The sequence below is a fragment of the Anoplopoma fimbria genome, chromosome 2 (assembly GCF_027596085.1).
Source record: "Anoplopoma fimbria isolate UVic2021 breed Golden Eagle Sablefish chromosome 2, Afim_UVic_2022, whole genome shotgun sequence".
NCBI lineage: Eukaryota > Metazoa > Chordata > Actinopteri > Perciformes > Anoplopomatidae > Anoplopoma > Anoplopoma fimbria.
The window spans coordinates 31,196,935-31,211,222 of NC_072450.1; the positions used below are offsets into that span (position 1 = coordinate 31,196,935).

General features: G+C 42.6%; 1 protein-coding gene across 1 annotated transcript in view; it reads left to right on the forward strand.

Moving 5' to 3' along the window:
• Positions 1–6,956, forward strand: part of adamts18 (ADAM metallopeptidase with thrombospondin type 1 motif, 18) — a 60,698-nt gene extending 53,742 nt beyond the window's left edge. The window contains exons 20-24 of the mRNA XM_054616177.1: positions 1,161–1,355; positions 2,816–2,886; positions 3,036–3,201; positions 5,518–5,713; positions 6,841–6,956. Of these exons, the coding sequence (XP_054472152.1) occupies positions 1,161–1,355; positions 2,816–2,886; positions 3,036–3,201; positions 5,518–5,713; positions 6,841–6,956 (744 nt within the window). The remainder of the gene's footprint in view (positions 1–1,160; positions 1,356–2,815; positions 2,887–3,035; positions 3,202–5,517; positions 5,714–6,840) is intronic.
• The last annotated feature ends 7,332 nt before the right edge of the window (positions 6,957–14,288 follow it).

The following is a 14,288-nucleotide window of genomic DNA, read 5'->3' on the forward strand; positions in this document are numbered from 1 at the left end:
CATTCTTTTTTAACTGCTCAACCATTTTAGGTTTTTGAATCTAAAATAAATGTTTTCTCATCTACCTTTGACCTCCTTATTCAGTCAGTTTAATTCGAACGGTTTAATCGCATTGAAACACCTGCAAGTAGGAACCAAACATGCCTTTGAGTCACAAAACAGCCACACAAAAGAGATCTTAAGTGATTGTCGTCTGTTTTGCAAATCAGCCTCTCTCGTAAGCTGTTGATTTAAAGGATTGTATTCATTAGTGTTTTTTTTTTTGCCAAGCCAGCATTTGATTAGGCTTTTTAATCCGATGGCTATTAACCAATCATGACATGTTGGTTTTGGCATCTGCAACCACAGAGCATCCCACGCTAGACAGGGCTTTTATTGCTCATCATGCAGTAAACAATATTACTAGCCTGGCAGCAAATCTGCTGATGATGATTGGCTGACGTGACCTGCACAGCCCGGACACACAGCTGTCACTCAGCCATTCTCTATGAAGCCTGGACTATTTGGTCACACCGGTCCGAGTTCGGTTTGCGGTCACACAGAGGCTAGGCCGGTATCTGTGAAAACATCAATCTCAACTTTCAGTGACAAAAGGACAACTGGGAATGTGTGTTGGTGCGCGGCTGTGTACGTGAATTGGTATGCACAGATGTGTATGAGTCCTTTTGTCTCATGGATTAATGTGATGCTGTCACATTAAGTGTCCTGGCGGCTGTGGGGTTCTGTCCCGGTGGAGCAGTTCCACGCTGTTGTCCAACCCCCGCTTTTTCAGTTGGAGTTGACAGCAGCACAGCCTGCCGTTTGGTGGATTCTGTGATGGGGTTGGGGTCACATTCATCTAGGAGTTATTGGTGTATTGTATTTAATGTTGGTCCGTAATGGGCTGTCGTCAAAACCGCTGACCTTCTGTTTGCTCGCACTCCATGTGGTGAATTACAAATACATTAACGGTGTCCGTGCCAAGGAAGTAACCTCTGCTAAATCCGATGAAGCTGAAGGTTAAAGCGATATTAAAAAGTAGAGCGCATGCATGTAATATTTAATATGTGTAAGGTCATTTAACTTTTGCCTATTGAATCACTGCTTCCCCTGAGGATACACACATCTGTGTTAGCTGCTTTTGTGACTTCTTTTACTCCCTTTCGCGTGTCCACTCACAGTGCTCCAAGACCTGCGGCCGTGGACTGAGGAAGCGGAGCGTGTTTTGCCGCAGCACCGATCCCGGGGCCAAAGCGGTGGTGGTGCCCGACAGCATGTGCAGACAGCACCACAGGCCCAAAGCCCAAGAGACCTGCGTCCTGCGGCGCTGCCCGAAGAACGAAAGGCTGCAGTGGATCCCTACTCCCTGGGGAGAGGTAGGGGAAAAAAAGAGACACCAAGCTCAAGGTGCAGTAGTGATAGAAGTGAAATAAGTTCAGAAATGTTCCGTTTAGTCATTTTAAGGAAAGAAAAGTGACATTTTGTTGTAGGAAACAAACAGCTTTTGATGAAGCACCTTGCTTTCAGGGCCCATTTAGTTGCCTGCTGGTGGGTGTCTCACTTTGAGCTATGATTTGCAGTTTTATAAAACATCATGATTCAAAACATTATTCTTCCAGAATTAAGAAAACAAAAGCTTCATACTAGTGCTCTTGTTTTTTCAAAAAAAATTCAACAATCATACAATGATAAATTCACCAGCCCTAAATAGACCAGAATGCAATGCAATATCAAGACATCTTCATTTGGACTGAAGTATCTTCACTGAAAATGACGAACTAGACTAAAAGTAGAGGGGGAAAAAGGACCACTAAGAATTAATAATTAAAAAATGTACAATGCGTCTCTCACAAAATAAAAACAATAAAAAACAAAAAAATAAAAACTGTTTTGAACTGTTTGTTGGACAAAGCAAACATGAGCTCTAAGAAATCATGATTGATATCTTTTGCTGCCACCCTGATAGAAAAAGAGAGCGATGTAATATGTTACAAAAACATAAATAATGTCTTACATCAGGGCAGTATTCACAAATGCCAGGCCGTCGACCACCAGTTACCCGTTACCTTCATAGAGAGGATACAGGTCAGTCTGCTGAAATGCCCAAATCATATTTCCATCTTTACTCTGCAATCTTGCTTGTTGACTCCTGGGATTATGAAGGCTTCCATCACAACACACACTTCATAAAGGATTTACTATCAATTTCCAAGATATGCCGTCTCTCTCCAAAACTAATCAACACTGTCCTTAAAACAACTGGGAGGTGTTGCTTACATTATTAGTTTTTTTTAATAATTATTTCTATATCTGGGAAGTTAAATCTATGTTTGAATCAATCTGTACCGTCTAGTACAAGTATGTGACGGCCTCATCATTATTTTATCATGAATTCAGAGAGCATATTCCTTTAGTGTTTAGTGCCAAAGACTTGTGAACTCTTACCTGGTTCGGCGCTGTACATTCTTCTGTGTTCTCATTTATGGTAAGTGCAGTAGTTTGAGTGAGCTAGAGGGCACTCAGTCAGTTCATTGAAATGGAAAAAAGGTCGGCATAAGGGTCAGGTATGCAGAGATAAAACCCGGTGAAGCTACCATAAAGGTGGTTTGGATTTTGAAGAAGAGCAAAATTCATTTACACTCTCACACATACAGGTATACATATGCACTGCTCTGCTCATCAGGTGAAATGACTTGAGAGATCCACACATGGTATTTTGGCTCCATTACCACAGCGATAGGCAACCTTGTGGTGTCTGCTGCTATGGTAACGCGTACCACACAATCAGAGAGTTCATTTTGTGAAATTGTCCCTCCTGCCTGCACTTTTGTTTCAGTGCTCCAGGTCTTGTGGCTCAGGCATCCAGAAGAGAGAGCTTCACTGCGGGGAGAGAGACTCACAGGGCGGGTATGTGCCTTCAACTACACACAAAGACACTTTAATAGATCAGACACTTTAGAGCCCACTGTGTCATCTGCGTGCTCTCCTCCGAGTCGGAATGTTTTCAAAATGTGAAAGTCCTTTTGTGTTCCGACAACCTGTCCTCTCCCGCACAGGTATGTGGAGTTGCCCGTACGGAGGTGCAGGAATACGGCTAAACCTTTGGTGGATCTCCAGCAGGTCTGCAACAGAGGTCTGTGCCCAGAGCTCCCTCGGGCGGTCCCGGGCAGAACCAGCTCCAGTGCTGTGGTCTTAGGCTGGTACTCCTCTCCTTGGCAGCAGGTACATTTGCTCAGGCTTTTGGTCATAATCTGTCTTCATGAGAGTCCGTTAGTGCTGCACGCGTTCCAGCTGACAGTCTTCTGATATGAAGCTTTTTTTATCCCACACGTGGCACAATTGTGAAGCACACTGCACAGTTATCTGCTAGAGAATCCTGTGACATGTAGCGCATGACTGGATGCTCAAAGGAGAATTTGCCATCTTAGCTTTGATGGAACTTAAATCTTACGTCAATCCCCTGGACAGGGACTTGAAGTAGAATAGCTGATTTTTATCAGTGTTTGGGAAGGATGGCTAAAGTCAGTTAGGGTTGGTCAGATCCCGGTCTCCGAGGTAATGCAGGAACTCTGAACTGGATTAACACTGGATTCGTTTTCCATCCATATTAGCGGCAATAGATCGCTTAAAAACCCCTTGACCTGCAACCGTCCAATCTTATATCAGTAACCATAACTATAAGGCCGGTGGTAACCATGGGGCTGTAGAAATAGAGATACTCTGCATATTCTGTGGAGGATGTTGTCTGTCTTTCGAGTCCTTCAAACACAATAGCAAAAGTTAAAGAAATTGATTAAACAGTGTTTTAATCTACGCTAACACAATCTGCGATCGTTAGCCTGTCCTGCTAACCAGCATGCTACCTCCAGAAGCAACAAGCAGTATATACCGTCAGCTAGCTATAATAGTTTTGTGGGGTTGCAGGTTATGTTAAAAAAAAAAAAAAAAAAAAAAAAAAGCTCAGATCACAACTGGCACATCCATTTGGTATTATCTTGCCGGTCCAGGATGCTATCTAGTTCACAGTACTGCCTTGCTCTTTATTGGATTTTTGGAGGTGCAGCTTGGTTCTCAGTCTTTTAGCACTACATTGCTACGTATTTCAACTACATTACTTTAAAACCGTGCAGCTGGAAACAATAAAAGTCAGCCAAGGACGGCATTTCTGAGCTTATGTTAGCTTTTTAAATGGCTAGCTACAGCTGGTCATTTCAAGTGGAAGTATCGATGGTCACTGGCTAGAAATGGGCAGTGTCTACCTTTTGTCCGATATCAAGGACACAATCTTTCAAATAATACTCATAGTCTGTATTTGAGAAGTGAACGTAGTCATCGTGACGTCGACCGTTGGTTTGTGGACGGCAGTTTTGAAACCTTGAGTTTGGCGTTTTGGCCGTCACCAGCCTGGATAACGGCCGTAGCCATTTGGTATTTTGCAACCAGTGAGCGGTGTGTGCCCATGTTTGTACTGCACAGGCCTGATGTAGGGACCCTGTATATGACTCTGGTAGAGACCTGTCAATCCCAAAGTAGCCCCGCCCTAAAGCATACCCTGCTTTTTTACACTATATGGGTCTATAATTTACTAAATGGACATCTTGCTGTATTGCATAAGACTTGGGATAGCAATTGAGACCATAAACTACTGTTTACAATGTTATAAATTAAGTCAGTAGAAAGGTCATTTTCTCATAGACTTCTATACAATAAGACTTCATTTTGCAGCTAGAGGAGTTTCCCCCCTGATGGCCAATAGAAAGAATGCAGGTTTAAGGCACTTCCGTATTGGGTTGGTTTTCAGAACCAGATGTTGCCATTGGAAAAAATATATAAAAATAAAAGTAGCTTGGAGCAAAATCATCCCGATTGTTGGGTTGCTTCTAAACTAACAAATCTACAGAAAAGGGGGTCATCAGGTCCACATTTATTTTTTATACCTCACCATTGCTTACTTCACCTCCCTTTTTCTGGGAGGCCCTGACATGATGAGGAAGGCAACACAGCATCTAGACCCAAACAAGCAATCAATCAATACAGGATATATGACCATGGGTTTTCTAATATCTGTTTCCCCCCAAAACCAGCTGTACAGTGTAGGTGGTGGTGGTGGTTTGCAGACACAGCATAGTACTTGTGTGTGGAATGGGCCTCAGATGCAATCCAAAAAGCTCCACTCTGATACGGAGTCTATCGGGGCAGGTTGTGTAGGCTATGTGTTATATCATCTATTATGCAAAGTCTTGAGGGCAAACTCTTATAGCACAGTGTGGTATTCTGCTTGATCTCAAGCTTGTGATCCCGGTATGTTTCCACAAGAGAAGAGATCTGCTGACAGCTCGCTGGAGGGCAAGTACATGCTGGATAGGATGTTTGTTTTCTTCATCGGTTCTTTGTCTCTGCACTTTTCCTTCATCCATCTTCTGCTCCTTGCTTCCTTTCAACGTTTCATCTCCTTCTCCTATTTATATCGCCGTGCTTCATTCTCACGTCTCTCCTTCTCGTTGTGCACATCTATTTGTGTCTGTCACTCTGTCTCAGTGCTCCGTGTCCTGTGGCGGTGGAGTCCAGACTCGGTCCATCCAGTGTCTCCGGCAGGGCCGCCCCGCAGCCGGCTGCCTTCCCCACCAGAGGCCTGTCACTTCCAGGGCGTGCAACACACAGTTCTGCCACCCCGTTCCCCCGGTTCCGGCACAACGCCCGGGCCGGGTCACAGTTGCTGGACCAACTCTGACAGGTAAAGCTGAATTCATCCAGTTTCACTTCCTTTTAACTATGAGATTTGTGTGTGGAGTTTGCATTCCATGTTTTTGGTTGTGTTTCAGCTCTTCTTGATGAATTATATCAGAATACTTCTATAGTCCACTGACAAGAAGCTCAAGTGACTTTAATGTAAATTGTCACACATTGTACATAGTAAAATCAGGCCTCTGCATTTAACCAATGCTGATATTAGGATGCAGTGGACAGCTACTATAAAGCACTGGGGAGCAGTTTTAAGGTGGCAAGGTCACCTCAGCAGGGCCCAGGAGGCAAACTGACACCTCTCCAGCCAACATTCCACATTCAGGACTTGTTCCGTGCAGAGACTTGAATCAGCAGCCCTCCGGTTCCCAAGCCACGTCTGGACCAAAACGGACTGATCTACGGCCTCCAAAACAGTCAATGTTCCATTTGTACAGTAGTTGATTTGTCACCTGCAAAACAAATGACGTCCCTATCATCCCCAGCTATCGGCCTGCTCATGTGTTTATTGCTAATTTGCAATAGGCTAACGTATTAAGCTAAAAGATTTAAATGGTAAACATTTAACCTGCTAAAGAATTAGCATGTTAGCATTGGCATTGTGAACATGATCTTAGCACTTAGCTCAAAGTACAGAGCTGCTTGTTTCTAAACTTGTTTAATATTTGATTAAACGATAGTTTTAAAACGATAAGTTGATTAATTTATATTTTATCAAATAAAAAATATATTTTTCTATAAATAATATAAATTAGAAATCATTCTTCCATTATCAACCAAAAAGGCACATAAAGAGTTCTGTTTACCACTTTTTTAATTTGCTGCTTTTTTTTTATATCATCGTAAATTCATTATATTTGAGTTTAGACTGTTTGTCGGTGGTTTCTAGCAAATACAGTGGCTATTTCGTCTGGATATTCTTACTATTCCTAGGCAGACCACACTAAGAAATGGAAAAACACATTTGTTGTCAGTTCCCAATTCTATTAAACGACACAACTACATCAACGAGCGCTTGAGCAACCCTTCAGCGGCTGCTCTGTGGGGTATAGCTGTGGAAATAGCATGAGTTTGAACTGCTGCTAAACTTTTTTTTTTGTGGGGGGGTTTCCTCTGCAGATGAACACTGCTTGGACCATTTCAGCTGGTGTCACTTGGTTCCCCAGCACGGCGTTTGTAACCACAAGTTCTATGGACAGCAGTGCTGCAAGTCCTGCTCCAGCAGGAGGCAATAGAGAACCGTTACCCTTAAATCTGTGGCTTCTGGCATCTGAGGGGAAACAACATCACAGAGGCCATTTGGCGGCCATCACTCACACACACACACACACACACACACACAGAACTGTGCTCGACACTTGTGTGTGATTTCTTCCTGGAGTACTTGACTAATGACTTTTGAAAAGAAGCGAAACAGAGAAACCACAGACTCCTTTTGTGAAGGAAGGAAGTGTGGCTGCTGATGTTCATCTGCCAAAGCGCTAAAGTCATCATTTCATCGATCACATTGTAACTGGAAAGACGATGCGAACAACAAAAGACTTGTTAATGTAATAATATATATATATATATATATATATATATATATATATATATATATATATATATATATGTTGTCATTTTGTCTAGTGTTTTCCTTCTGAAACCTCTACAGCTACAAGCCATCAGGAGAACAGGAAAAGGACAATAGCGTTTCAGTTTGCTTATATGTTGTATTTTTAAAGGCGTCTGAATTCATACGCCTTTTTTTAAGTTATTATTGTTCGTAATATATGATTTTACATTGTGTCAGGTGTACAGTGGATCTGTGACATGTTTATTTCTATGTTTGGATATACCAGAGGATTGTGCCAGTCACCCTTGGATCCACTTTCTTTTGCCTCTGTGGTCAGATGCCTCCTACACTTCCTCCTTCACACACTCTCCGCTCGTTGTGTTCACTGCTGCTGAATCATTTTTCGGAACAAGCTGGAACACATTTTTTTCCCTTGCACTCTATTCACGCTTTAACTCTACGAAAACATGCCTCTCTGTGTACGTAAAACATTGTATCCAGTCCAGAGTAAGTGGTCGCTCTCCTGTACGGTAATGATAATACAGCTCAATCATCCATCTGTCTTCCTTTTCTTTCCTGCGTTCTCTCTATTGATTACAGCCACAATTGGGGGGAAAATAATGTGCAGCATTGTCTGCAGGTCTGGAGGAGAGTAGGGTAAATAGGGAGAGAAGGGGATGATTGCAGGGTGAGTGTGGGTACAGTCTAGAAAGAAATGGAAAGAATGTTGACATTGTTCTACAAAACACGGATACGGTGGATTTCAAAGTTTTTTTTGCATTTGATAGAGCAAGTGACGTAAGACAAATAGCAATGTGCAGAGCAAGTTACGCAGTATGTGGAGGGGTTGTTATTGAGAGTTCCGTGGCATAATAACGAGTATAATGCAAGTCAGCTCATAAAGGGGAGGGGGACGGTAGTGGTGGTAGATGAATCAAACAAACCCAGGACTTTCACCAAGGACACCGCTGTTTGTGTCGTACGTGAAACCCAAAGTAAACGTCTACTTTACCCTTGTTTCATAATGTTGTTACGCTTGTAAAGTAAGAAAGCCCGCTAAGGGGCGTTGCTATTTATTAACGCTAGTTCTGTTGTTTCGTTATGTTGTTACGTTATTATTTTAATACAAACAATGATCTTTTTTCTAACCGTATGCAAGCAGTTGTGTTTCTAACCAATCAGTTCACAATGTTAACCATGTGTCATTGTGTATTTCTGCAACTGTGATACAAGGCTGATATGAGAAACGTTTTTCATTCAACGTATCCCGTGGTTTGCAGAAATGTACAATGGTACAATTTGTTCTGGCAACTAGGTTGGTTATATTTAACCTAATTGTCTAAAGAAATGTCAACATCAGATGTTTTTTTTTTTGGATTCCCTGTAGGTCACCACATAAATGCTTCCTGGGCTCTGCAATTTATTCAATCATCTACTTATATTCAAACCTTATTTATACAGCATAAATTATGTTAAATGGTGAAAAAAAGAAAAGTTTGGCTGAGTTAAGCTGTTGACTCAAAATTCCCTGAAAGATACCAAATAAAACACAACATCAGAATGACAATGGGGTTATATTTGTTTCAAAGAAGTTGAAATAAGTAGAAAGTAAGTAGTAAAAACTTTAACAAATAGAAAAATCATGAAAGTGTTTTGTGTGAAATTACAACCAAATGTTGCCTGGGCTGAAATGAAATCAACTTTTTGTACTTTGTACGTTCACAAAATAATTCATAATCACATCATCTGGCAACTGGAGCAAGGTTTTATTTTGCACCTTTATTTCCCACCAACCAGTCTCAGCATATTGGCTTATTCAGGTAAACCAACCAGCTCTTAAAACAAACTCAATTCATTCCAACCATTTCGCCCCAAAGTCCAGAGGCTTCTTTAAAAGATGTTGCAAATTATCCCCCAAACTACTGTGAAAAATCCCTGAAAACAGCTCCCCGCTGTGGCTGAAAACACCAGTTAGAGCAGTGAGAGCGAATCAAAGCATTTCAGTTGCGGGGCTATACAAGTAAAACAATGATCTTAAAGATGCTAAAATGCTCCATTGACAGAGCAGCTTTAACGTTTTGTATGGCATCAGTGTTTCCTTGTATGCTAAACTGTGTCTCCCTCCCTGTGTAGACTGATTATGCCCAGTTAGACCCACTGCCGCTATTTGTCCAGCCACTCAGTGGGGATCCACTTGCACTATCATTGGCCTCTTCGCCAACCGCAGGCATCTGACAACTTTTCGCCGCCCCCCAAAACTTTAATAACTTGAAGCATGCAGAGATTTATGCTACCAAACAGTGTTTTCTTTCAGTGATTACACCACCCTTTCTCGCACCGCGGGGGCAGCGATTGCTCTTTAATCAACCCGTCTGCATGAATCATGGAGCCCGGAGTCCCCACATCGCCTCGGCTGCACGCTGTTTACCGGCATGCTGCGAGCCAGACACCACAAGCTGGGGCCCACGCACACAAATGTGTCGTCTTGGCTAGAATGCACAAATATAACGTGTTCGATGAGCGTCAGGCTGGCTGTGAAGGTGTGTGTGTGTGTGTGTATTTACTGTGCTTTTGAGTGTGTGTGGGCTTAGAGCACGCTTGTGCAATTTGGGTGTGCAATGCATGCATATTTGGCATGCTTTCCCGGGTGCATGCCTGTGTTTGCTGGTGAATTCAGTGTGTTTGTGCGTGTGTTGAGGGGAGATAGTGTGTTTGTACAAAACATATGTATGTTCCACAACCCAGCGTATGATGCCTCCCTCTTTACTGCTGAGCTGATGTGATAATTATCTATTTCTCAACCCTGCTTTCCTTTCCAGATGGGACTCAATATCCCCCGTCCATATTGGTACATAATGACATATTTTGATTATCTTAGCACGGGGAGCCACATCAACCCCGGGCTTTACTGCTGCAGAGAAATAAAGAGATCAAGGCTGGAATAAAGAGACAGGAACTGAGGGGGGGGTTTATTTGGTAATTCTCGCCTGAGCTTGTATCTGTACCCAGGTGTAGGGCTGGGTTATGGACCTCATTACTTTTTTTTAATACCGACCAGAAATTTTTCTGAGGATCTATTGAAAACTGCAAAAAAAAGTTGGTATCAAAGGCTTCCTTAGACTCATTGTTAACTTTTTCTTTGAACAGATTATCCTTCATTTAAATCATGATCAATCAATCTTATTTATATCTATTTCTTTCTTTTTTTTTTATTATTTTTTTTTACTGCTGTTGATGCACTCTCTGTTGAGGAATAATAAATGACCTTTCGTTTCTACACAAACAAAAGGTCATTTTTCTCAATGTGAGTTGTCACAAAAAAGCATTTATTTTTTTGAGGTACTGCTTCAGAAAAGCAGGTACAGTCTGTCCACCACTTTGGTCCTGACTGAAACATCTTGACAACTGTTGATGCCAACATGAAATTACCCTGGTAAACCTCTTGACTTTTAGTTTTTTTTTTACTATAGAACGCAATGCCACAAAGTTTCTGACAGATATTAATGTCCCCTTCAGAATGAATAACCGTAACTTTGGTGACCCCTTCTCTCCGTATAGTCCCAATAAGTTACATTTTTTTATTTGTCCAATACTGTCCAATTCCTGCAAAACAATAGCATTCCGGCTGTACTGTCTGTCCTATCTGCCTGCTAAACATCAGCAGTTCAGCATTATTCTTATTGTGAGCATGTTAGCATTCTGACGTTAGCATTTAGCTGAAAGCCCTGCTCTCCCCTCATGGAGCAGTTCTTTGTTCTTTGTCTCAAAACTCCATTTCAATTTCATCTCTTTCTTTTTTTTCATGAACAATGAAACATTTTTCTATGAGAAAAGCTTGTCTGAAGCAAAACATGAGCACCGATTTCCCCCTTTTTTTTTTGTAAAGAGGGTACACACCGTGAGCACGCCGAGCCAAAGTAGATGCCCTGCTCTGTCAACTCTAAAATAGGCCTGTCTCTCCTAATACCTCACCTACCCAGGCTGATCGATGCTGCTATTTCTTTCCTGTTTTCAACATGCTCTCCAGGTCCATCTTATTATTATTTATTTTTTTCTACTTGGCAAAGCACCAGCAGTTGTCCATCCAACTGTAAGTCAAGGCCGGCTGTTATTTCCAGCTTCCACATCCCTCTACTAGCCGACTGTCTGGCAGGCCGGCTAAGACGGCCATTTGTGTGCGCTTGGCGTGCAGTGAACCTTGATGGGACCCCCTCACAACTGACAGTCAGCCTAATCACATCTTAACAGAGTTCCTTCTTAGTGTGTGTGTGCGTGTGTGTGTGTGTGTGTGTGTGTGTGTGTGTGTGTGTGCTGACTGGGAGAAAGTGAGACTGATCTCTCTATTTCTTGCAGGGCTTACTCTGAGGGCAGGCTTCAGAACAAGTGAGAGCTGTCATATTTCAGCGCCACCTCACCCGTCTCATCCCTCCCAGAGTTCACCGAGCGCGTGCCCACACATACGGAAAGATAACAGACACACACCCCACCTCTGGCTTTCTCTCATCCCTTTCTCTCTCTCTCACACACACACACACACACACACACACACACCGAGGCAACGTGGCTTCCTCGCACAGAGGAGAGCCTGGTATTTGCTGCAGGGTGATAGCAGGTGGATCACGGCATCGGCGGGGCTTTGGAGGCGTGCGGTTGCGTGGGAGTCGCAGTGTGGGGCTCATTTGTTGCCGCCAATGCGTCTCCTCCTGACGTTAAGAGATCTGCCCTCTCGCAGATCTCCGTGATTAACGGCTCAGAAGACGGCTGACAGCGGCGCGTCACACCGGGCCTTTGTGTATCTGTCATGCTGGGTGATTTAAGAGTCGGGTAAAGACCCGTGGATATCTGACTAAACCTCCCCGGCTCTCCTGAACCCTCGCCCCGATCTCTGCCCATCACACACTCCCAGCCTGCCTCTCATTAGCCTCCTCATCTATCCATCTCCATCAGGTTTTTTTTCTTCACTTCTCCTCTCCTCTGCAGCGCCATGGCCCTCCTCCTCCTCCTCCTCCTCCTCCTCCGCATCGATTTCCCTAACCCTCATCACCTTTCTCTCACTCCTTTCATCTCATTACCCTTGCTATTGTAAACTCTGAAAAGTTTGTAGTGTTTGGCTTGTGGAGCACCCAAATCTCTTTATAACCCCACCTGCTGTGTGTTTTCTGTCAGCAGCGGGTGTCATATGGGAGTCGATGCCAGCCTTCAAATTCAGTTTTAAAGGGAAAGCCTTTCTTTCTTTTTGAGCTTATCTATTCTGGAGATAAACTTTTTTTTATATAAATAAATATATATATATATATATATATATATATATATGAATATGAATATGAATCTGAATCTTTGACCCCACAAATTTGACTCTTGATTAAGAATCTTTTGTCGAAGAAGAATCAAAGAATCTTTCATCTTTTCATCGGTTTTTCAAAATGTACTTTTATTTTCATCGATGAACATTTTGCACTAATAAAGTGGCACCATCTGTGTTTGTCATACTGAAGCAGAGGCAGCACTATTCCCTGGGTTGCTTGAGCGCCTCTCTTACAAAAATGTACTTCCCCATGTTTAATTGTTTTAGACGTTATCGACCCCACACATGTACGTATGTATAAACTAACCAGCATTACAGAGCCTTTGGTCTCATCCTCCCTCTTATGTTTAGGAACCTTGACAATGGAAGATATCTTTATTTTTGCTCTACACACGCATTATCTCTCCTGATCAGTGTTTCACAATTTGTTTTATTTTTAAAAATGACAAAGCATTGCGACCCAATTCACAACAGGCCTTATCTCGTGAGAAGAGCAATTTGTGTGCAAATGACATTCTTGACCATTTTTACTTACACTTTTCAAATACTTTATAAATCAGGCCAAATAAATGAATCAAGGCTGAGTTAACAGTCATTATTTTAATTCCTTATCGTCAGTTCAACCAACAGAATGTGCGCTGGCCTTTGACATTAGATTCAATGTAGGTAGGCTACAATTATCAGAATGATACGAACATTGAGGCTCTCATGTGGCTCAAAGGCATACCAAACATGTAAAAGACTATGGGAGATATAAAATGGAAGAAATTCTTCAAACGTATTTAGTGACCTGAGTCAAATCTCTTACGACCCACCTGTGTGTCTAGTCTTTGGGATTGACTTCTCCAGATTGTAAAGGTGGACGCACCAGCTGTGTCACATCCATCCGAGTAAAAAGCTTTTACTTAACATATCTTCTCCTTGAGGCTGTGAATATTATTGATCCGTGTGTTTGCTGTAACTCTCTAGCATACATCTTCCTTTGAGCAGCCGCTTTCTCATCATTTTCCCCCCTGAAATGTATGATTAGGATCCTCGGGGCCCCGTAGGCACCAGCTGCAGCCGTGCCCACCTGCCTGTTAACCCTCCGACCTTGAGGAAAACAGCTTCCACGTAGCTGCAAAAAGCGCCGTGCTCCCTGCTTCTGTCTCTCTCTCTCTGCCTGCCCTTCTTGTCTTTGTGGTGTTCAGGTTGTCTCTCGTCAGCCTTGTTCACTGTGTTTCTATGTGAATCAATCAATGTAAAGCGGAGAGCTCCTCCATTTCATGCTCAGAGGAGCTGATGGTTGTCCCGCCTCCTCTTCCTCCTCCTCCTCCCTGGAGACGCGTTGCTTTACTTGACATCAGTTTATTCATATATATCCATATAGAGCACACACATATATAGGAATGTGCACACAGGCTACCTTTGAAATGATATCCGGCTGTGTTTGACAATGGAACAAGATTTAAGCTGCCACACACACAAAAACACACAAAACACACAAAAACATACACACACACACACACACACACACACACACTGAGAGAGCTGCTGTGGAGATGAGATCAGTTCCTTGCCTGTCCACCAGAGGGCAATGCTTACTCAATAAATACACAATGATGTGCTTTTATCTCCCTCCACATTTTAAATGCAAATGACGAACAACAACATAAACAAAGAACAACAACAGCTAAATAAATCATACTCCAACACCTATGCTGGATG